Below are 22,233 nucleotides of genomic sequence, written 5' to 3' on the forward strand. Positions count from 1 at the left end.
AGCCCCTGGGCAGACTGATCTAGTGGTTGGTATCTCTGTCCAGGGCAGGGAGCTTGGAACTGGGTGGACTTTAAAGGTCCCTTCCAACCCAGGTCACTCTATGGTATGATTCTCTGCTGCCCACGTCTACTGTCACATCCCCCATTTTCTGTAATGCCCCTGGTCACCCTGATATGATCACTTCTTTCAAGTCAGACGAGCTTCAGGGATGTAAGGATTTCTTTCCTCTCCTTGCCAGCCCTTGCCTTCTACGTACTCTCACTCACCACATGGCCTGACCTTGTCCAAGGAGGATGTGAGCATCTTAAACAGGAAATGAGATAAAGGAGATACTGAGAGCCCTCCTGTTCTTCTGTGTGGTGGGATCACAGGACAGACCAGTCACAAGAAGAAAAGTAACTGAGCAATTGGAAGAAGGCTGAATGCATCTGGGAAGGTGCATTTCCCATCTGCCTGGTAGGCTGCTCTGGTGGGGATGTAGGTGCGAGGGGTGCAGCAGATGTCACCATGTCTTGTCAGGAAGTGTCCTGGTGGGAGGATGGTACCAGGGCAATGCACACACCCTCTGCTCCAGCCCACCTGGAAGCTGAGCATGGCACAGGAGACCCAAAGTTCTGCTGAATCCCAGAGGACAGAGCAGTCTAAAACATGCATCCTAACAGCCTGCATCACTAATCCCCCTGCCGTGGTCCAGGGCAGACATCACGGGAAATCTGCTCTAAGAGCTCAGGGGTGTGAAAAGGCATGAATGAGACTCTGAGAGGGCAAAGTTGACTGAAAAGATTTTCAAATTAATTTGGTACACAGCAGGATCCATACAATTCCTTCCCTACCTGCTCCTTCACAAACCCTCTGCCCTTTCTCACATGTCCTTTGCAAAGAGCATCTTCATGAGGGAGGAGGAGGGGCAGCACCATTTAATACTGTACACATTTAGAGCCACATTGCCTGTGTTTCTGTATTACCCATTGCCATCTCCTCCAGTTGGGAACCAGGTTATATTTACATCAAGTTCACAGTCCAACAGGGAGAAAAGGTGTGGAAGCAGCTTTAAGTGCTGGCCTTGAATTCACCTCCAGGTGTGCCTAGATGTTAAGGACATTATTTGAATCTTTAAATTTAGACTCTACTTCAGGTAGAGTCCCCAAGATAAAACTGAGAACTAAGTTAACATCTCAAGATTAAAAAAAAAAAAATCACAGCCCCCAACAAATTGTTCTGGTAAGTATCAACACTGCACAAACAAGCAGAGAAACAATTCAACAGAATCCTGACACACGCATTCGCATTTTAGTATTCATTTTCCTACCACAGCAAACTACCAATTCACATAGCTTAAAAAAGCATTAAAAAACTCCAGCAACAGCAACCTTCATATGGGTGCCAAGAGAAAAATGTGGAATGAAACAGGTAAAGGAGAAAGAACATCTGCTTTGGACCTTTGCTGGGTTCAGCACTAAGCCCTCAAAAGAGAGGACAGCCTGTCACTGTGGAAAAACTACTTTGGGGGAGAATAGTGTTCTGTTAGCTGTCTGATGGAAAAACACGTCCCACAGTGTCAAACTTCTTCAGGTATTTGCTGAGTTCCATGTCACCCTGTACATCAGCCATGGCCACTGCAGCTTCCAGCTGTGCCATCAGTGGTGCCATGTCAGTGTCCTGCAGCTGTGTGACAGCACGGTGGTGCATAGGGACAAAACCACCTCCATTTCCTCACAGACGAGGAAGACAGACAGACACATAGAAATCACAGTAACATCTTTATTATGAAAATGCTTCATTGTCCAAAAATTTCTGGAAAACAAAACAAAACAAGGCATTCAGCATCCTAATTCCTCTTCTCCTCAAAAACAATCTCTAAAAACATATCAGCAGTTCAGTGTTCACACGATTAAAGCATACAGAAAATGAACTGCAGTTCAGTTACAAAAAGCATTCTAGAAAGAATAGAAGAATATTCTTTCTTTATAGCACAGTGCAATTTAAAACAACCTGGGCCTGAACTGACAAGCAATGCTCTCAAAGATATAATGCAATCAGTTCTTGAATGGAAAACTCAACTGACAGGAATAGAAATGACCCATAAAAAATGTACAATAAAAAAAAACAGAACTGAGTGTCAAAGACAAATGCTCAATTTATACTAAAAATTCTGCTAAAAATACTGGTTGCACACGCAGCAAGAGATAACCAGAACTGTAGTTAGCTGGTCTGCACATATAAAAGCTTAATTACTCATGTATATGCAGATACACTTCATATCTTTAAATTCTGCCATCAGCATTTAGGCAGTTTCTCTATAAAACATGAGCCTACTTACAAATGATAATTATTCTCAAAGCTATTTTTATTTTCTCCAACATTTTGAATGCAGCTTCATAGGAAGAATTTCAGAAATTCAATTATATAAAAGATCAATGCTTAATATCAGCATTGATAATTCTATAGTAGAAGCAGAGACATGAAATGCCTCATCTGAAACATCTTCTCCCCTTCCGGTACTTGAAGGGAGTGTAGGGGGGATAGCGATAGAACAAGGGGAATGGTTTTAAACTGAGACAGGGGAGGTTTAGGTTGGATATTAGGAGGAAGTTTTTCACCCAGAGGGTGGTGAGGCACTGGAACAGGTTGCCCAAGGAGGCTGTGGATGCCCCATCCCTGCAGGCATTCAAGGCCAGGCTGGATGTGGCTCTGGGCAGCCTGGGCTGCTGGTTGGCGACCTGCACACAGCAGGGGGTTGGAACTGGGTGAGCATTGTGAGCCTTTGCAACCCAGGCCATTCTGTGATTCTATGATTCTATGATTCATCACCTTCCTTACGGTTGACTAGGGGAACTGCAGTGTTTGCTCATCAACCCAACCCCGCTCAACAATGCACCTGAAGAGTCCCCCTGAGGTGTGAAATGACTTTGGTGTGTAGGATCTGCTGTTGCAGAGCAGGAGCTGTGAGGCACGGCCATCCTGTGACCCCTCCACCAGGGCTGAGCTGCTGTGCTACTGAAATTCTACAAATTACCTTCCTTAGTTAGTTGATATATCATAGTCTGTAATCTAAGTTAAGAGCAAGGCATCTAAAGAGTTATTTCCTTAACTGAAAAAGTGCTAGAAAACCACTTGGCCAGAAATTGTAGAAGCTGAGTTGTTTTACTGTGTACATTGCTTATGTTGGGATTAAGCCTCAAATTCTCCCTCACAGCTTGTTCCTCCTGTCACTGTCACCTTCAGGCACTTCATAGGAGTGCCTCCCTGAGGGATGTTATATGTGTCAAACAGAAAAATGAAAAGCAAAATAAATGATTATCGTAAGAGAAGAAGAGAAGGTTGTTGTGAAAACAGTTCTCAGCCTTCTTCTTTGTCCTCTTCCCCCCCTGCAGGTCACTGCAGCTGTAAAAAGCAATCAGTCTGAGCTGCATATTTAATTAGTTTTCTTGGAGTGCCACCACTGAGCCTACATATGCAAACCAGTCTTGCCTGCTGCAGGGTCCACATCTCAAGCAAAACGTAAACACAGAAGGACCCCAACTGCAGCACACTCCTCCATACACACTGATTAGAGGATATGAATGCTGAACTGCATCTCCTGACCAGCAGAGGATTACAGCAAAGATTGATCTTTGGACAGAAACAGTCCAGTACACAAAGTCATTCCATACTTTTCAGATTGGGGCATCACAATGATTCTTCTTCAGCTCTGCACAGTTTAAAACAAACAAGCAAGCATACAAAAAAAATAACAACAGCACAAACAAGGTACAAAAGTAGCCACTGCAGAGATCTAATCTTCATGAATGCAAAGCTGATTGATTAGATTCCAGCTGGCTCTGTTATATATCTGTATGCACTAGAGAAAGGAAATATAAACTCTGTCTGGTACCTGGAAAGTATTAATTGTCATTCATATCATTGTTGACAAAACAGATTAAGGTAAAAGGCTCAGACTTCAAAGTCACCAAACAGATCTGGTGAGTTGGCACAGATGTGTATATACAACTGTTGCAAAGATTTGGCATCAACCTAATACTGCAAAGCAAGTTTTCATAAGGCACTTCATATGACATTTTAGTAGGGTCAGTTCTTACAATTGCTCTGACAGACAAGCATCTGATTTGAGGGGGAGAAGACCTCCCTCCTCTTCAAGAACTTCTTAGCATTTCTGCTTTGTCTTCATCGAGTATAAACGGAGAACAGAAGTCTTTGTTCTTCATGTACACCTCCAGACCCTGAGAACATGTGAAAATCGTAAGGTTGGGTCATAAACACATCATATTGGTCATGTGTACTGTTTTAAAGTCTCTATAACATTTACAAAGAATGACTGACTCCCAAAGTTAAAAGGCCACACAAAGGACAGACAAAGAACTGTTCCCCAATGAGAGTAGAAAGCACTTCAGCCATATGACCAGAGTTTGTGAAGGAGAGGATGAACTGTAAAACAGTGGACCTCAGGAACGAGCCCTGCTGAGAAGGGAGAGGCATGGGGCAAGGTTGTTCTGAACTCATACTACACCAAGCCTAGCAAAGAAAGTCACATTGTTTCACCTTTGTTTTATTCTTACAAGGCACCAATTGCGGTGAGCCAGCTACCTGCAGACAGGAACTTAGCGAAGATGTGAAGGTTTTCATTCAATGGATCTCAAAGTACTAATGAGTCCTAACAAAACTTCACCACTTCATTACATATCTCATTTTAGAAATTGCTAAAACCGAGATATGTGAAGACTGAGCAAACTGCTCAAGAATAAGCCACAATGGAACTACAAACATAACACAACCCCCAGCTCCCTTTACCTTACCATTTCTGAGCAAGCACAGGCTAATGAAATCTCATTTCTGTAAAGAAATCAGATGCATTCCTGCATACTCTTAAAAATTTTACTTCCATCGGTAATTATTCTCACCTCTCCAAAGTAAGATACTAATGGAGAAATCTCACACACAGCCGGAGGATCTTCGGTTCCTGAAAGACTGAATAAGAGAACACCGGGTTGACTTCTTGCTATGCTTACAAAACTAACTGTTGTCTTTGAAGGTTTGTCAAGAGTAAGACATCCAGAAGGATACAACATTTGTCATATTCACATGCATCAGGTATCATTCGAATATAAACTATGAAAGTGAAAGGGAGTTAGCAGGTTCTCATCAAAACAATTACATGGCTTTTTAAAAGGTACTTTCCAAATAAAATGAACAGCTTCTGGGTTTATTGAACTGTCAGTTGATGAAGTAATTGTCCCATGTAGTAAAAGCAGGAAGTGTCTGAATTGGCAATTGCTGTAATATCCATCTGAGACTCTTGCTGGGCTTTAAAAACTGGGATCACAATCAGAAGAGGCAGGGATGACCACAAATTACAGTTCTTTGGGCTGCTAACATCCTGAGTGATAGAAAAGTCTGCTTCTATCTAAGGCAGTTGTCTTACTGTGTTCAAGTTACTATAGAAGGAGTTGACTTGTGACCCCCAAGGCAGGAATCTCTGCCAGAGTTAAAGCATTAGTGTCTAAAGTGCTCACAATACTAATGGAGCAGTAGCTGTAAGAGGATGTTTGGAAAAGGCCAGATGAACAGAACTCATACCAAATGATCAGACAAATGCTCTGTTTTGTATAGCACAGTGTGCATACCATCAGCCAGCTATCAGGCTTGGGAAGCCACAGGCAAAAAACAGGCAGAGAACATCACTGAGGTTCACACCTGAGCTTCTCTGGTATCCTGCAGCCATCTTCATCCAAAAATCTGGCCCCAGCCTTGAGAGCCCAGCGGTAGTGCTGGGCCAGGAGGGACTGCCGAGCAGTGGTAGGATTGTCTTTCTCAGCTGTATCTGCATTTTTTAATGGCGAGAACTCCTCTTCTCTCAAAACTTCAAATGCCACAAAATTCCTATCAGCAAAGGGGAGAAAACAAGAATAATGAAAAACAAAGCTAGTTATCAGCTTTGTTCTCAAAAAAGATGCAAAACCAATTTTCATGGGGAAGTGCTCATACACATTTTAACAAGCAGTGATGTACACAGCCTGGGGCAGCTAAGGAAAGTCCACCTCCCATCTGAGGAGCAAATAAGCAAATAAGAACTGTTTTTTCTGTATGACAGAAAAACAGAATGAGGTGCAATGCCTGAAGCTTAGATACATGGCAGTGCTGTGCTGCTCACATCAGAGCACTGCACCCCTGGCTTAAAGAAACAGTCACTATGCTTGGGAGCCCGGGGGCAAGCAGTGACTCAGGACAGCAGTTTCCAGGTATGAGTAAGCAATACGGGAGGACATGCAGTCAAATGGATATACAGAAGTTTAGCAGAAAAGGGAATGCAAATAAATCCACAGCAGCACCTTCGTGTTTCTGTACTTCACACATGAAGAGCATCTGCCAATTTTTTTCCATATTATCAAAAAAGTACATGAAGTAACATGAAAAAAACATGAAGTAACTGTTTGCAGTTGTTTCAAAATCCATAGCTCTGCATTATTTCCACCAGGCTGACTTTGCTTTTAAGTATGTTTCCTTACAAATTGCATGTCAGGGAATGGAGACCAGGATTCAAACCTTATCTCCTTCACCTACAGTAAATCCTCTTAAAACAAAAACACTATCTCCAAACAAGATATTTCAGTTTGCCTAAGGTCTCTTTTTTCCTGTTGTTGTTAATTTCAACCTAGAACAGAATCTTTGTTGCTGAATTCTAGGCTTGGAAAAGATGATTCATAAACTTATGGTAAATTCCTAAATTATTAAAAGTCCACATTCACAGAACACAAAGTACTGTGTTAGTCCCACAGCACAGCTATGCTATGTCTTAGAGATTGGCAAGGCAGTTTTTCCAGTTCCTACAGCAACAGGAACTTATCCCCAAGGGGGCTGTTTTCTGAACACAAAGGATGTAAATCGGCCCCAGCTTCTCATGCACCTAAAACCCAACAAAAGCTGCAGTTGTCATGGAAACCACAATTATGAAAGGTCCAATTTCTGAGAATCTGAACATTCCAACACGCTCTTGTATTAAATGCTGGCTATGCTCTATGTTTCCTGCCTTCTTTCTTTCATAGGGCCAGCAGAGGGAGAGCCAATCAAACCATCCTCAGCAGAATGAACGATTCCCAAAGAACTGCACACAAGGACTCAGTGGACGCTCTGTCAGTGCCTGCAGAGTTACTGCCACACTGAAGCCTGGTAGATCCAACAGTCTCTCTAACACAAACTACACACAATCTGTCAAGGTCTTCTACAACTTAAAGTCATTCAAACAGACATTGAAAAGGGAGAAAAAAAGATCACTTCTGCCACTAACTTAGAGAACTGGAACACATCAAACACAAACTTCTCCAGCTTTATTCCATTCGGTTTTAGTGGTTTTACCAGATTTCCCTCCTCGTCAATGTAAGGCACCTTCTTTATGGCCACATGGTGTTTCAGCTGGGACTCGTGTTTTCTGCAAAAAGGAGGACAAACAAGTTCATTTACTTTGTGCCCACTCAAAAAAGAGAAGTACATCTCTGGGAAGCTGATGGCTTATTACTATTCCAGGTCATATGTCAACTGTTGTGGATGTTGACTTGAAGTCACGTCCAGGAAACACTTCACTGAGCAAAGTAGCCCAGACACCTGGATGGCAGGCAGCCAAGGCACTTCACTCCTAATGCACAGCATGACATTATAGGGTAAAGCAAAAGGTGATGGAGTATACAGCTGCAATCACAGGCAGAGGGAAAAAAGGTAACCCAAATTGTTATTTGACCACAATGAAAATGGAGCAGGGCAGATCCAGACACAAAGGGATCAAGCTCTTCTGGAATACTGTCTGCCTCAGGATTGATAGAAATGAAATTAGGTCTCCCTTAACTGTCCCCACACCTTTAGACTACATCAGTTTCATATCCTCCCACAGCAACAAACCCCACAAGAAAACAGTACCTCCAGTCCAGGGTCAGAGCCATGACTAACAGAAGAAAGCTGCTCACTGAATGCCTGGTATCACACTGGAGTTTCCCAACTCCAAAGTGCAGTCCTCTGCCAGCCTCACCCACTTCCCCACCCAACTGTCCAAAGGGATACAGCATGGCTGACATTCCTACTGAAAATCCCTGAAGTGTGTGGTGTGGTCAGTGATGCAGCCCATGTGGCTGCTCACCCCTGCAAGCCCAGGAAGGTCAAAGCACTGGTTTATCCCAGGTGATTTAGCTACAGCAAAGCACGCAAACTCTCCGTTGGATAAGGCATAAAGAACATGCTGGGGTGACCAGCAGCCGACACAGCTATGTGGGACTTTCTGGAGGAGAGAGGAGGTGAAGAGCAGAGTAGGAAGTATCCATAACTACAACATGGGAAATGGGAGCATCCACTGTGCACAGCTGCCTGGCAGTTCTGCTGGAACTTACTGGGCCACTGTCTGCAGAAACTCAACAGTGAAGAAATGGTTGCAGATATTGCCAACGCTGTACATCAGCCCCCCATCAGGCCTTTGCTGCTGCGAAGTCTCTGGGCTGATCTCGCTGTACTCCACCACCACATGAGAGACCCCATCCACGCGGCACACCACCCCAATAGGCTCTGTGGGGTAGGCCTTCTCCACCACCTGCAGCCACAGGACAGAGGGCACATCACAAGGAGGAAGAAAATGCCAACAATATTCCAACTGCCATGCACAAATTGACCTCCAAGACTTTGCTGTACACTGATCCTCCAGTGCCTCACAAACACAAGTGAGATAATACTGAGTACACAGAGTAGCCTGGAGACGTATTCTTCCCAACAACCTGGTACAAAAAGCAGCACGTGATCACTTCATGGCACAACTACCCAGAAGACAGTCCACAGTTAAAAGAAAGCTGCCTCCAGTCAGCTGGCTGGAGCAGCACACTGTGAGGCACTTTTCCTATCAAGGTCTTTTAACTGAGATTTGGCATTAAATGAAGAATATTAAATCTATCGGCCTTTAGCTCCCTGCTTACACGAACAATGTTGATTAAAGCAACAGAAATCTTTCCTGAACATCAGGAAACCTGCTAATTTTGAGTCACAAAACCAAAGGCTCTTCTGGCTTTTGCCATCTACCACAGTAGAATATAAGGATTGCCTTGATTAGAATTGAAGGTGTGTTTACAAAACACAACCGAGTTCAGTAAAGCTTCCATGTATCTCAGGTGCCTCTGTAGAAAAGGAACACACAAAAGGGAAGCAATTTCAGTTTGTAGGTTCCTGTGCAATTACAGTCCCTGCTTTAATAGAAGTTTAATTTCTTTGTTATGACCTGGATGAGGGGAATGTGCAGATGACACCACCCTCCTACAGAGGGATCTGGACAGGCTGGGCTAAGGCCAATGGAATGAAGTTCAACAAGACCAAGTTCCAGGTCCTGCACTTTGGCCCCAGAAACCCGATACAGTGCTACAAGCTTGAGGGAGAGTGACTGGAAGACTGAATGGAAGAAATGGACATGGGGGCCATGCTGAACACGAGCCAGCAGTGTGCCCAGGTAGCCAAGAAGGCCCACGGCATCCTGCCTCGTGTCAGCAGCAGTGCAGCCAGCAGGAGCAGGAGGGGATCGTCCCTCTGTACGGCACTGGTGGGGCCGCACCTCAGCGCTGTGCTCAGTGCTGGGCCCTCACTGCAGTGCGGACACGGAGGCCCTGGAGCGGTGCGGAGATGGGCCTGGAGCTGTGAGGGTCTGGAGCACAAGTGTGATGGGGAGCGGCTGAGGGAGCTGGGATGGGTCAGCGTGGGAAGGGGAGCTCAGGGGAGATCGTATGGTTCTCCACAGTTCCCTGAAAGGAGGCTGTGATGAGATGGGGTCAGCCTCTGCTCCCAGCTAACAACGACAGGACAAGAGGAAATGGACTCAAGTTGCACCAGGAGAGGTTCAGGCTGAATACTGGGAAACATTTCTTCCCTGAAAGAGTGTTCAGGTATTGGAACAGGCTGCCCAGGGTAGTGAAGGAGTCGCCACCCCTGGAGGTGTTCAAGAAACATTTGGATGTTGTACTAAGGGACATGGTTTAGTGGGGAAATGGGTAGGGGTGGGAGGTGGACGGTTGGACTGAATGATCTTGGAGATCTTTTCCAACCTTAGCAATTCTGTAATTCTATGTTTCTAAGCCTGATTTCCATTCTACTCTGGGAAGAAGGAAGGGAGTGCTACAAGTACACTCCCAGGAAGGGGACTGTGAGTTCGAAACAGGCATTTCAGACTGCCGCATCAGAGTCTGCTCTGAGCAAGCTGTCACTGGGCAGAGATCTGAGCACATCCAAGCTCACTCTGAGATCTTAACTCTGCTCACCCCCCAAGATCTTAACTCTGTGGGCAGCCCAGCATTAGCACCACCTCACCTTGGCACCGCAATCTGCTTCTCTGGAAACACAGAAGCCAATGAAGACTGGATCTGCCATTTTGACAAGAATGTTGTCTACACAGTACACATGGACGTACTGGATGCCACGCTGCTTCATGTCATCCAAGATTTTATTATCCACCAAAGCACGATACAAGCCACCATTGCCATCTATAACACAGGAGAAAAGAGGAGGCCCTGGTTAATTAGTGACTTTGCAAGGTTTATTTTGTGACTAATAGAGCAGAGGCTAAAAGTCCTAAACAAATTTTCCTGAATAGCAGAGCAGGAAATGTTTTCTAGCCAAGAGTCAGTGCCAATGGGTTTCATTTCCAGCTCTGATGCAGGCTCAGTTCAGACAAGGCTGTCTCCCTCCACAGCCCAGATCCCACATCTGCAAAGCTATTGGCTATTGGTATCAGCCTCAAAGGGAAGCATTAGTTGTAAGTGCTGTAAGACCCTCAGAGGAAAAACACTGAAGGGCAAAACACTATGTAGTGGGTGGGAAAAGGCTATAACATTTCTTCTCTTCCAGTGCAGTGCAAAAGCACATTTTAAACAGCCTGGAGATAGAAAGACTAAAATCAGTCTTATCCTCTGTGTATTTCACTCTCCCCCCACCCCCCCTCTGCAACTACCCAGTGCCCTTTCAAAGACTGGAACTCCATTTGCACATTTGTTCATCACAGATCATCCTTTCATGGTCACCCCTTTAACACTCCTGTCTGCTCTGAAGAACCATTCTGCAGCCACAAAAGTCACAATACTGCAGCAGAGCCCCAGACAGACCGCCCTCACTGAGTCTCTTGCCATGTCCAGGTCCAGAGAAGAGAACTTTTCAACATGAAACATTTCAATAATTTTGGAAGGAGTTTGTCTTCTTGCTGCCTGCTGTTTTTTCCCCCATTTCTCACTATCAGCCCTGAAAAGGAGCCTTCAGCCAGGTGGGTTTTCTCCACAACCTGACAGCATCACTTCTGAGCAGCCAGCAGCTCCGAGCTGGGGAGGGGAATGGAGCTGCTCTACTGACAGCTTCATCCTGCGAGGCAGAACCCCAAGAACTGTATCCTGGGGTCTCTTCCCTTGAGTATACACACAGCCCTGCCCATGCAGTCTGGTCCAAAACACAGCAATCCCCCTCTTCCTAATCCTGCCAATATTCCCAAACTTTGATTTCAAGCCATGCAGTGCGGACAAGACTCCAGCAAGAACTAAACAGAGGTTGCTACATTCCTGATTACCATCCCAAAACATCTAACAGAACTCTCCCATGCTAACTAGAGGCATTGACACTGACCTCCCAAGGCTGCTCCTGTGTGCTAAGGATGGCTAACAGTAATTTTCAACACAGGCTACTGCACCAAATAAGGGCAAACAGCAAGGTACCTGGAGCCATAGCAATTTTCCCCTTCTCCTCCAAGATGGCCTTCCCATCAAAGGTGACAGCTGGCAGCATCCTCTGTTCAAACATGATTACATTGGATTTATCCAGGTTGAAGTAGCTGTGTTTTACAAAGAACTCCTCTGTTGGCCCCAGCGTGAACTCACTTGTCATGATGTACCTGGGTAGGAGCAGGTGCAGAGCAAGGAACAAGAAAAAGAAAAAACTACAGGTGGGACTTGGAAGGGAGAAAACCTGAGGATGTTAAATGAGACACAGAGGGGTATCTTGAGATCTGCTGCTCAGCTACATGCCGTTTCTCCACAACCCATCGTGCAGGAAGGCTGTGCAAGGACTCAAGAGCAATCCTATCCACAGACTTAGCTCCACCCAGGACAGGAAAGCACTTCCCTAAATGTGCATAACATCTGCAAATACAAGTCAACTCCAAAGCAGTGCAAAGAATGGCACAAAAGATTCGTTCACTTCAGTTTCAAATCAAAACCAAGGGACCTCAGCTGCTCCTCATACACTTTCCCTTCCAGATCCTCTCTCATCTCTGTAGCCCTCCAGTAGTTTTATGCCTTTATGCTGTGGCACTCAACCCTGCACACACTGCTCCAGGTGAGGCTACACCAGTGCAGAGCAGAGAGCATCACATACCCGTCTAGCCCTTCAACAATTTAGTGTATGTGGTCCTCTGATAGCACAACAGACTATCCATAGTCTGCACAGGAGAGCCTCATACACACTGATTTACGTATTTGCAGCACAGTAGATACTGTCCTTCGGGGTACTGCAGCAGCCAGCTGTCTCTTCAACCCAAGGGAAATAAACTGTAAACATTATCAGCAGATGTTGCTGATGGCTTCTAGCAGCACTAGGGATGGATACATTTACAATTCGGGTCATGTATATGTAGGTTTAGAAAGAAACACACAATCTGGAGTTGAATCACCTTCAGATTCCTATCTGTAAAACAATGTGTCATCCTGAAGACCTGAGGCATACGCACTCCTTCATTCTTCCCACACCCTGCCAGACCAGACAGGGATTTTGTAATGGTATCTCTAAAAGCTAAGGGTGAGCACCCAGCAGAAAACATTCCCAGAGCCACACAACAGCGCCTTCCTCTCTCTCACCCACCCGATCTCAGAGGGAACTGACGTTCTGCATCTTGCAGCGCTAGGCTCTGTGAAAGCCTGGAGGCTTCTGAAAACAATGGGCAGCCAGGAGAGAAGGCAGACAGCTGCAAACAACTGTAGGAGGCAGCCTAAAAATGGAGCACGGCAAGGAGTTACTACTGAGGAAGGGAAGAGTTTCATGCTCTGCCTGAAGATACACGGAGTTTCTCAGTAAGGTGTGATTTCTCTCTCCAGAGAGGAACCTGAGAAAGTACAGCACAAACATACAAATCTCTCACAAATGATCTGAAACAGGCACTGAAAAGTGCTGTTTACTGCATTGTAAGGTCTGTGCTTGAAACAGACACAGTACAGCGGTCAGTGACTCCAGGGCAGCGCTCGCTGCAGGCACTGATGGTGTGTCACTGCCCACCCCGAGCACCTCTTCCAGATGCTGGGATCACACATGCTGCCAAAACTCTCCCCTAGCATGTCTCTGCATGGCAGCTGTCGAGGCTCTTCTGGAAGACAAGACAGGCAAGACCGCAAAGCAAAGAGCCCCATACAGCAGGTCTGTGGCTTCAGCCCACCTACCAGGGGACAGTACACTTGCAGTGGTGCCTCTGGCCAGCGAGTTGCTCTATTTTTCGGATTCTTTCTGCTTGGATCTGATACAAGGTTTTGCCACTGGGCAATCCCACGTTGTACATGCCCTTGGGGTAGCTCACTCCCAGGCGGGTTCCTTGTCCTCCAGCCAGCAGCAGAACTGCCACTTTGTTCTGTGAGATCTGCTGCAAACCTTGAACAGGAGAAAGAAGCCAAAGAGAACATGAGAATCACAAAGACAATCCACATCCTGTGCCCCTCCCCTGAGCCTTTCTACAGAGCCCTGGCAACAGCCAGAAGCTGTTCCATACCAACTGCTGGTAGTTCAGAGAGCAAAATGGTGCTGTATGCCATATTAAAACAAATCACCTCTCTGATACACATTCCCTTATCTGAAGCAGCAGATGGTGTAACAACAGGAAACAGCTCTGAGTGCAGCTCAGCATGTTCACACTGGACATTAGAAATGATTTACTGGGAAAGTGGTGCATCCCTGGAAAAAACATGCAGAGAAGTGGGGGCAACTGTACCTTGGGGCTGTCAAGACTCAGACAAAGCCCTGCTGAGCTGCCCTGGGCTGAGGCAGTCCTGTTCCAAATAGGGACATCTTTCAACACTCAGACTAAAAGGCACAGGGACCAAAAACACTGCTTTAGAAAGAAATAGTAATTTTTATGCTCACCTTTAAATAATCATCTGTTTAAATGAGCAGTAAGAAGGAAAAATTCCAACTGCTGCTGTAAAAACCTGTCTTGGTTTTAATTTTGTTTAAAACTCTAGCTTCCAGCACTAAAAACACAGATGTAAGTCTCCCTTGTCACTGTAGCAATACCGCTGACTCTCACTGCAATGGTAGGACCATGTTTCTGCCTTCATATTCTGTCTCCCCGCAGGTCACCATGCTGGGTCAGGCAGCCTGCAGGAAGCCAATTACACAGCACTGCTGTCACTGCTGCAAACATCACTTTGAATTCATAGGATCACAAAATTTTGGATGGAAGGAACCTCTAGAGATCTGTAGCCCAACCTCTGGTTTCAAGTGGGATTAGGAAGCTTTCTAGGGGGAAACCTGCACCTTGGGTCCGGGAGCTTCCAAATTTCAGAAGGTTCTTGGCTAGACAGAAAAGCCTGAATGGGTTAAACTTAAAATTAAAAAGGCACAGACAATAGTACTGTGAGAGCTGTACACTGAAAGATGTAGCTCTACTACAGCAAAGCTCCGAAATCTGAGTTCTGTAGCACTCATGAAAGCAAAAGAAGCATAAATTTATGTAACAAATACCAAACAATTAATGGTTCTACTGCACCTTTACTGAACTCCCTACTGCAAAAGATGTAACAAAGCATAGAGCAGCAGCTCTCAGGTATTAGCTATGTCTTTTGCTATCTACACACCAACCCACAAGGATGGAGGGGCAAGCAGTTAAACAGCAGTTCAGGAGTAGGCAGGGATGAGAAAATTACCAGCTGTGGTTAGAAACCAAAGCTAAACTCCGCTCAATATGGGTCACAGTGGTGGCAAGGAATGGAAAGTCACCCCTGCAACTGAAGCAGTGGGTATTACTGTGAGTGAAATGCAGCTGCACACATCCTGCTGTTGTCTCCCAGCTCTGTATCCCAGGAAAAGGGAAAACAACCATTATGGTTCTGTTCAGCTCAACCAGCACAGCCAGCTGCAATTTTGCAAACAGAAGCCTCTTGTGTTGTCAATTTATCCCTGGACAAACCTGACTCTGCGTCTCCACAGTAATGATAAGCCTCTCATAAAGCAAGATAAATAGTGGTGTCTGAGCAAAGAACAGCCCTCAGCCATTGCCACTGGCAAGAGCAGGCTTCTTGTCACACCCGTGACCAAGGACTGCACAGAATGAATAACTCTCCAGTGACAGCCAACCACATTAAAAACCCAACAGCTGGTTGTGGGCCCAGAGGCCAAGCAATGCTCAGAGCAGCAGCAGGACAGAGCCGGCCATGGCTGCACAAATGCCACAGAACTGCAGTATAAGACCTTGACAGCAGACAGTGCATACGAACATCACCATGCAGGTGGCTCCACAGACTTGCTTCTCTGGATACAAGAAGTGCCTGGCTCATTCATAGCTGCACCAGCTGTGCTACACTGCTGCCTCATTGGGACTTACACCAAGTCACAGAGCAGCTGCAGTGTGGGCTCACAGCCTCTGTCCCACATGGGGTACATGGCTTCTCTGTATTCCAAGTCTGAGAACACACTAGTGTTTGTCCTTATAGAGGGCAGGGATCTCTTATCTCTAAATTGGAGCGATGGACTCGGTGGAGAAGGAATGGGTTGGATGGTCGCAGCCAAATGGTTGTGGTCAGTGGCTCTGTGTCCAGGTGAAGGCTGGTGATGAGCGGTGTCCCCTGGGGGTCCATACCTGGATCAGAGCTCTTCATCATCTTTACCAGTAACACAGGCAGTGGGATTGAGTGCACCCTCCGCAGTTTGCAGATGACACAAAGCTGAGTGCAGCTGATACAACAGAAGGGATGCCATCCAGAGGGATCTGGGCAGGCATGAAAGGTGGGCCCATATAAACCTAATGAGGATCAACAAGGCTGAGTGCGGGGTGCTGCACTTGGGTCGAGGCAATGCCAGATATGAGTACAGATGGGAGAAGAACTTGAGAGCAGCCCTGCAGAGAAGGACTTGGGGGTCCTGGTGGACAAAGAGCTGCACACGAGCAGCAGTGTGCGCTCACAGCCCGGAAGGCCAGCAGCACCCTGGGCTGCACCAACAGAGGGCTGGCAGCGGGCAGGGAGGGGATTGTCCCCCTCTGCTCTGCCCTCGTGAGGCCCCATCTGGAGCACTGCGTCCAGGCCTGGGGCCCCCAGCACAGGAAAGACGTGGGGCTGTTGGAGCGGGTCCAGAGGAGGCCACCAGGACACTCAGAGGGCTGCAGCACCTCTGCTGCAAAGACGGGCTGAGGAGCTGGGGGTGCTCAGCCTGGAGGAGAGCAGGCTGCGGGGAGACCTCACTGCAGCCTTCCAGTTCTTAGAGGGAGCTTAGAAACAGCAGGGAGAATGACTTTTTACACAGCGTGATAGTGGCAGGACAGGGGAGAATGATTTTAAACCAAAAGAAGGGAAATTTAGGTTAGATGTTAGAGGGAAATTCTTTACCCAAAGGGCAGTGAGGCCCCAGCACTGTGCCCAGAGCTGTGGATCCTGGCTGCCCATCCCTGGAGGTGCCCAAAGCCATGGATGGACCCCGGGCATCCTGAGCTGAGGGGCAGCCAGCCCATGGCAGGGATGGGGCTGGGAGCTGTGAGGTCCTTCCAATCCATCTGTGCTGCAATTCTGTGATGCTATGTTTCTAAATAAAATAAAGACAGCATCTGAAAGCATCTCTGCTTTACTTATGTCATCGTCCATAATGCTGCCTAGAAAGTGAGACCATTTCATGTTTATGTTTAAGACCCAGAAAGCAAGTCTATATGTGCTAAGACTTATGTCTCAGAGACAATGACAGATGGATTACATTTTTTTAATCTTTTTAACTACTTAAAAATATCTTAGGTGTTCTCAAGAATAATTTCTGAATTGATTGGATCCTCTAAGAATTGCTTTTTACTCTCAAAAGGGGGAAGAGGAAAGGTCAAGAGAACAGTGTTGTCACTGTTCTGTCTTCACCTGAAGATGAGATATTGCTGCAGGTGGGAGCTGCCGGGAGTTTGAATGCCCACTCACAAAGCATGGGCGAGCTCAGCTGAGGGGTGACACCAATCCCTGGGGGAAAGGCTGCGCATGTTCCAGCTCAACACCACCTGTGGTTCACTCGACAGGACCTTGGGAGCCTGTGTCCTCCCAGGGCACACAGAGGGAGGAAAGCCGGAGCCAACGCCACTCCCAGCCACTGAACGCTGTCTGGGGCTCTGCAGCACACCCTGGGGAAAGGCAACGCTCGCATACCAGCCTCCAGGCCAACGCTGCTGGGGAGCAGCACCACAAGGTTTCGCTCCCAGGAATTAAACTGGACCGTAAAAAGCAATGCAATGTGAAATTTAAAAACTGCATCCCCCTCTCCTGGTGGAAATCAGAAGCGACCTGCAGGCTAAATAGGGATCAGGGCAATCTGGATTCTGGGGTCATGTGACTTTTGTGGGGTGCAGGCAGTCAGTCCCAGTCACATGGGGCCTTCCAAATTCCCACCAGTGAGAACTGCTTGCAGCAAGGAAGGCCAGCCTCACTCTTTGCCTTGCTCACTGCTGACACTGGCACAAGTCAGCTGGGCCAGCCCCTCTCTGGCCTGGAGCTGAAGACAAAGGGCCTAGCTGTCTAGTTTAGTAAAGCAGTTAAATTAACTGTGCAGCTCTGCCTTAAAATTAATTGCTCCTCAATTTGACATGCTCAAGCCTGAAGCAGCAAGCACAATCCTCAAAGGTCTGCTTCCAAGCCCTCCTTGGCACTCCTGCGTGGCTGCTATGGGCCCACTTCTACCACTCCACTCAGTTCAGGAAGGCTCTGTGCAGAAAGACCCAGTGAGACGTCAGCACCACTGCTGGATAACCTGGCTGGGCACAAATGCCTGTGACCACTAACCAGGAGCCAGCCCAGACATGGGGCAGAACTGATGCTGGACCCCAAAGAACTCTGCCCCAGCAGCAGGGCAGCTACCTCATCACCACTCAGCCCCATCTGAGGAGTCTGACGCATCAGAAAAGCTCTTCTGCTCTGGAACCTCATCACTTCTATTTCTGCATTTTTGTTTCCGTTTGGAAATTTTTACTCCTCTGCCCACACGGCCCCACGTCTTCACTGGCTGTTGTGGGTCGGGACTGTGCAGATGGTTGCCACAGTTCAGGACACTCCTTTGGCCACAGCTGTCTTTCTCTTGTTTTCTTTCAATTTTGCATCGATTTACTTATCAAACAGCACTGCTGTATTTTGTAAAGAAAAGGGGATATGGCTTTGAGAAGAAACAGGATGTACGCTCAGAAAAAAAGCACGAGACGTGTAATACACACATGATGGGGAGGGGGAAACACAGCACCCCACTGCACACAGCCCAGGTTTGAGCACCACCTCTTCCATCAGCCCAACCCTTCACGGTCCCAGGAAGTGACCAGGGAAAGCTGACAGCTCTGAAAACAGTGGCCTGGCAAGCCATGCAGTGCCCAACAGCTCACCAGAGGGATGCAGGCAGGCCAGCTGGCTCATCGTGGCCAGGCACACGGTGCCTCAGGTGAAGTTGCCCATCCGCTGGCCAGGCCTGCCCCAGGCTTAGCAGCCACCAGGGGTGATGCACGAACTGCCACACACATGAAGTCAGAGGACACGGAGAGCAGATCTGTCCTGCAGCTGTCCTGCACCTCCTCTCTCATCGACACTTTCCTGTCTCCTACACTACCTGCCACGTCAGCACTTCTCTACTCTGCTCTCTAATCTCATCTTCCTTCCAGGACAGAGGCCCTGTGCTAACTCTGCACTGCCCTCAGCACAGCTGCAGCCCACGAGGCAGCGCGTGCTCTGCTGCAGCTCTGGGTCCAGCAGCAAAGCTCACTGTCTGTATTTTTGTAAACACTGCTGTTCCACATCCCGCCAACCTCGTGCCTCTCCAGCCTGTGCTGCTGCATTTAATTGTTTGAAGCATAAGTTAAATGAGTTGGTCCCAAGTGCCTCGGCAGCCCTTGTTCTGAGCTGGGGACCCGACCGGCCATCTTCAGGCTGGGCACGGCGAGTCCCCACGCCAACAGCGCAGTCACCGCGCCGCCTGCCTCGCCGCAATCCTCCCCTCCTGCAGATCGACACCACGCGCTGTGACAGTCATCACGGCTACGGAGGTCACGCCGGCCGATGGCCGCCGCCCCGACGTGACGCCGTTCTGCCGCGGGGATCCCGCTGGGCGCAGCCCTGAGCCGGGAGTCGGCCGGGAGCCATCGGGGCACCGCAGCCTCGAGCAGTGCCGGGGATGGCAGCGCACGGGCAGCACGGGGCGGCTCGCGGCAGACAACGCTCTCTATTTGCGGCATTCCGTCGTGCAAGCGCTGTCTCGTGAGTCCGCCCTGACAGCACCTTCCTGCCAACCTCAGCAACAGCTGCGGCCTCCGCAGCCTCACCGAAACCCAGCCTCACCGAAACACAACGCTTCTTCGCCGGGCCGAGCAGCACCGCCTGCGGCCGCTCCGATCCCCGCGCCCGCTCCCCCCGGCGGCGATCCCCCCCGCCCGCTCACCTTCGTCCTCCCAGCGCCGCAGCGCGGCGGGGCCGCAGTGCCGGGCGCTGCCCAGGAGCGCGGCGGGCAGCGGCTCCACGCGGCCGTCCAGGCGCTCCAGGTTCTCCCGCTGCCGGGCGCAGGCCGCCGCCAGCCGGCAGTGCTCGCCCAGCCCGGACGGCAACGCGGCCAGCAGCTCCGCGCGCTGCGCCGGGTCCAGCTCGGCCCAGAAGCGCAGCAGGTGGCCCTGTCCGGCCCGCTCCAGCCGCGCCCGCACCTCCTCGGGCGGCTCCATCCTCGCAGCTCTACCGAGCGGCCGCTGCGGTCCCGGGAGGCGGCGGGGCGGGGCGGGGCGGCCGCCTGCCCCTGCTCGGCCCTTCGGCTACCTCTCCGTTTCCCTCTTCCTCTCCCTCTTCCTCCCCTCCCTCCCCGCGCCTCCCGCCCGGCCTGCAGGGTACGCGGCTGTCGGCTCTGCGGCTGTTGCGGCGAAAGGCGTTTGGCTGTTCACGTAAATCCGCCGAGGATACCAGAGGAGCTGGGAACTTCGTGCTCGGGAAACTGACACCCCTTCTTGCATTTGCGCACGAAGCAGCAAGCTCTCGGCATTATTTCAGCACGGTTTCCCTTTTTCCGGGGACTTCATCTGACAGCCATGACTTTTCTAATATGATGGAGAGCGGCTCAGCAACCACATCAGCCCTGGGATGCATGTCATCCAGCCCCATAGACTTGTATGCATTCATTCTCATGAGTCAGTCTTGGACTTGCAGTCCCCCTTACAGTGCGGGGGAATTTGCTCCTCCAGTTCCCACCCAGAGGTTTTGGGATGTGAGGTTCAGGGATGTGAGAAATACAAGAATCCTGGCTGCCAGTTCCCACTGGGTGCCTCACCCTTCTCCATGTCTGTTGTAGCCAGTTCTCCTTTCCCATTTATCAGAGGAACTCTTTGGTCTGTCTCTTCTGACCTACGTACCTGCAGAATCCCTTCTTATTGAGTTTAACATCCTTCACCAAGTGCAATTCCATCTGCATCCCATCTGTGCATGTCCGGACAGCATCCCTGTATTCTGCCTAGGTGACACGTCCTTGCTTTCACTGCCTGTACGTGTCCTTATCCCTCAATCTGACCAGCACATCCTTGCCAGGCCATGCTGGGTTTCTGTCTCCCCTGCTTGTTTTCCTGTACTGTGGGACAACAAGCTCTTGTGTGCTCAGAAAGAGTTTAAGAACTTTTCCTTGAAGAGTAGCTGGCTTTGCTACTCTTTTGTCTCCTTTGTCTTCAAGGACAGCTTCCTAGGAGATCTTACTGAGGAATTCCTTAAACAGGAATTTGCTCTCCCCAGGCTCAGGGTCCTGACTTTGCTTTTTGCCAGGCCCATCCTTCTCAAAATCACAAACTTGACTCACTACCTGGCCGCCAGCTGTCCTGTATTGGTCCAGTCCCTGATTTTCACTCATAGGCTCTCAACCTGATGGTGGAAGTTTCTGAGAAGCAGCTCTTCGCACTCCACCTGCCTCTTCAACATAGAGGGCAACTCCTCTGCCCCTCCTGCCCTGCCTCTTTCCAGTGGGACTCGGAGCAGCCCTTGCTGCACAGGTGTGAAGGAACGCAGCATGTTTCTCTGCTATCTCGGCTCTCCCAGAGCAGGTTGTCCTCCTGCAGGGTGTCCCCCCTGATTCCACAATCTATTGCACTCATGTGGGTAGGAATTTTCCTCTGTAAAGTGATAAAAATAGAATTCAGGTTGGATTGGGCATGTCAGACAGGATAACCTGAGAAAGCAGGATGCGGGTAAGTATGGGACAAACAAAATGCAAATGTGTGTGTGAAATGGGAAAAACATCATCAGAAAGCTCCAGAATCTCTAAAGAAGAGAGAAGGCAAACACTGCTCTCTGTGGTGCCAGCAGTGGGCTGGGGCAGGATATCTCAGGATATCTTATCTGGGAAATGACAGAGCTCCTTCGTTTTAGGACTCTGCTTCAATAGGTAAGAATCCACTGATGTGTGCTGCAGAGAAAAGCAATTTTACAGTTGTCCGGTGAGTAAAACAAGGGGTCAGGTAGCTGATGTCTATAAGATAACTTTTGCTACACTTAGCTGCTTCTGTGTCTGCTAAATGGAATGGCTGCCATTTGCTGAAGTGTAGCACACCGGGTAACAGAGCCAGGTTAGCCTGTCTTGGTGTCCACACTCCAACATGACACACCACCTGGGGACACGTTACGGTCCTGGCTCATGCCCCGATTCCCAACCCAATAAAGTGCCTGTTCAGCTGACCTAGGCGTGCTGCAGATGAGGATACAGATCCCTCTGCCCCTCAGACACACACCCCAGCCCCCTCTCAGCCCTTGTGACAGCCAGTAGGCGCCAGCCTGCCACCAGACTTCCTGCTCAGAGGGAAAAACGGTCCGATGGAAAGAAAAGCAGCGTTATGGGAAGTGCCTGCCCTCCTCCTAAGCAAACAGAGCACGTCCTTGAGAGGCCCAGCATGCATCAAGGTGGAAGCAGGATGGCATCTGAAAGCTGAGAAAAGCAAAAAAGGCAGCCCTCCCACAAGAAAAGGTCTGCTGCTTCCCCGAGGCTGCACAGCTCCTGCATTTCTGAGCTCCTGGGGTGCTGGACTGACAG

At 48.7% G+C, this 22,233-nt stretch overlaps 1 protein-coding gene across 1 annotated transcript; it reads right to left on the bottom strand.

The window, feature by feature from the left end:
• Positions 1–1,747: 1,747 nt before the first annotated feature.
• Positions 1,748–20,023, bottom strand: UAP1L1 (UDP-N-acetylglucosamine pyrophosphorylase 1 like 1). Its single transcript, XM_085239249.1, has 9 exons — positions 19,624–20,023; positions 13,419–13,623; positions 11,706–11,881; positions 10,318–10,490; positions 8,370–8,566; positions 7,283–7,423; positions 5,692–5,877; positions 4,899–4,965; positions 1,748–4,220 (listed from the first exon to the last, which is right to left on the bottom strand). Exons 1-9 carry the CDS (start codon positions 19,895–19,897, stop codon positions 4,134–4,136), a joined length of 1,506 nt encoding a protein of 501 aa, XP_085095375.1. The 5' UTR covers positions 19,898–20,023; the 3' UTR covers positions 1,748–4,133.
• Positions 20,024–22,233: the final 2,210 nt, after the last annotated feature.

The sequence above is a fragment of the Meleagris gallopavo genome, chromosome 19 (genome assembly GCF_905368555.1).
Source record: "Meleagris gallopavo chromosome 19, MGAL_WU_HG_1.1, whole genome shotgun sequence".
In the NCBI taxonomy this organism is placed as follows: Eukaryota; Metazoa; Chordata; class Aves; order Galliformes; family Phasianidae; genus Meleagris; species Meleagris gallopavo.

Coding starts and splice junctions, on each gene's coding strand:
- UAP1L1 (XM_085239249.1), bottom strand. CDS start 19,897: ATGGAGCCGCCCGAGGAGGTGCGGGCGCGGCTGGAGCGGGCCGGACAG. Junction 13,624..19,623: donor GCGGCGCTGGGAGGACGAAG/GTGAGCGGGCGG, acceptor CTCCTGTTCAAG/GTTTGCAGCAGATCTCACAG. Junction 8,567..10,317: donor AAGCAGATTGCGGTGCCAAG/GTGAGGTGGTGC, acceptor CTGTGGCTGCAG/GTGGTGGAGAAGGCCTACCC.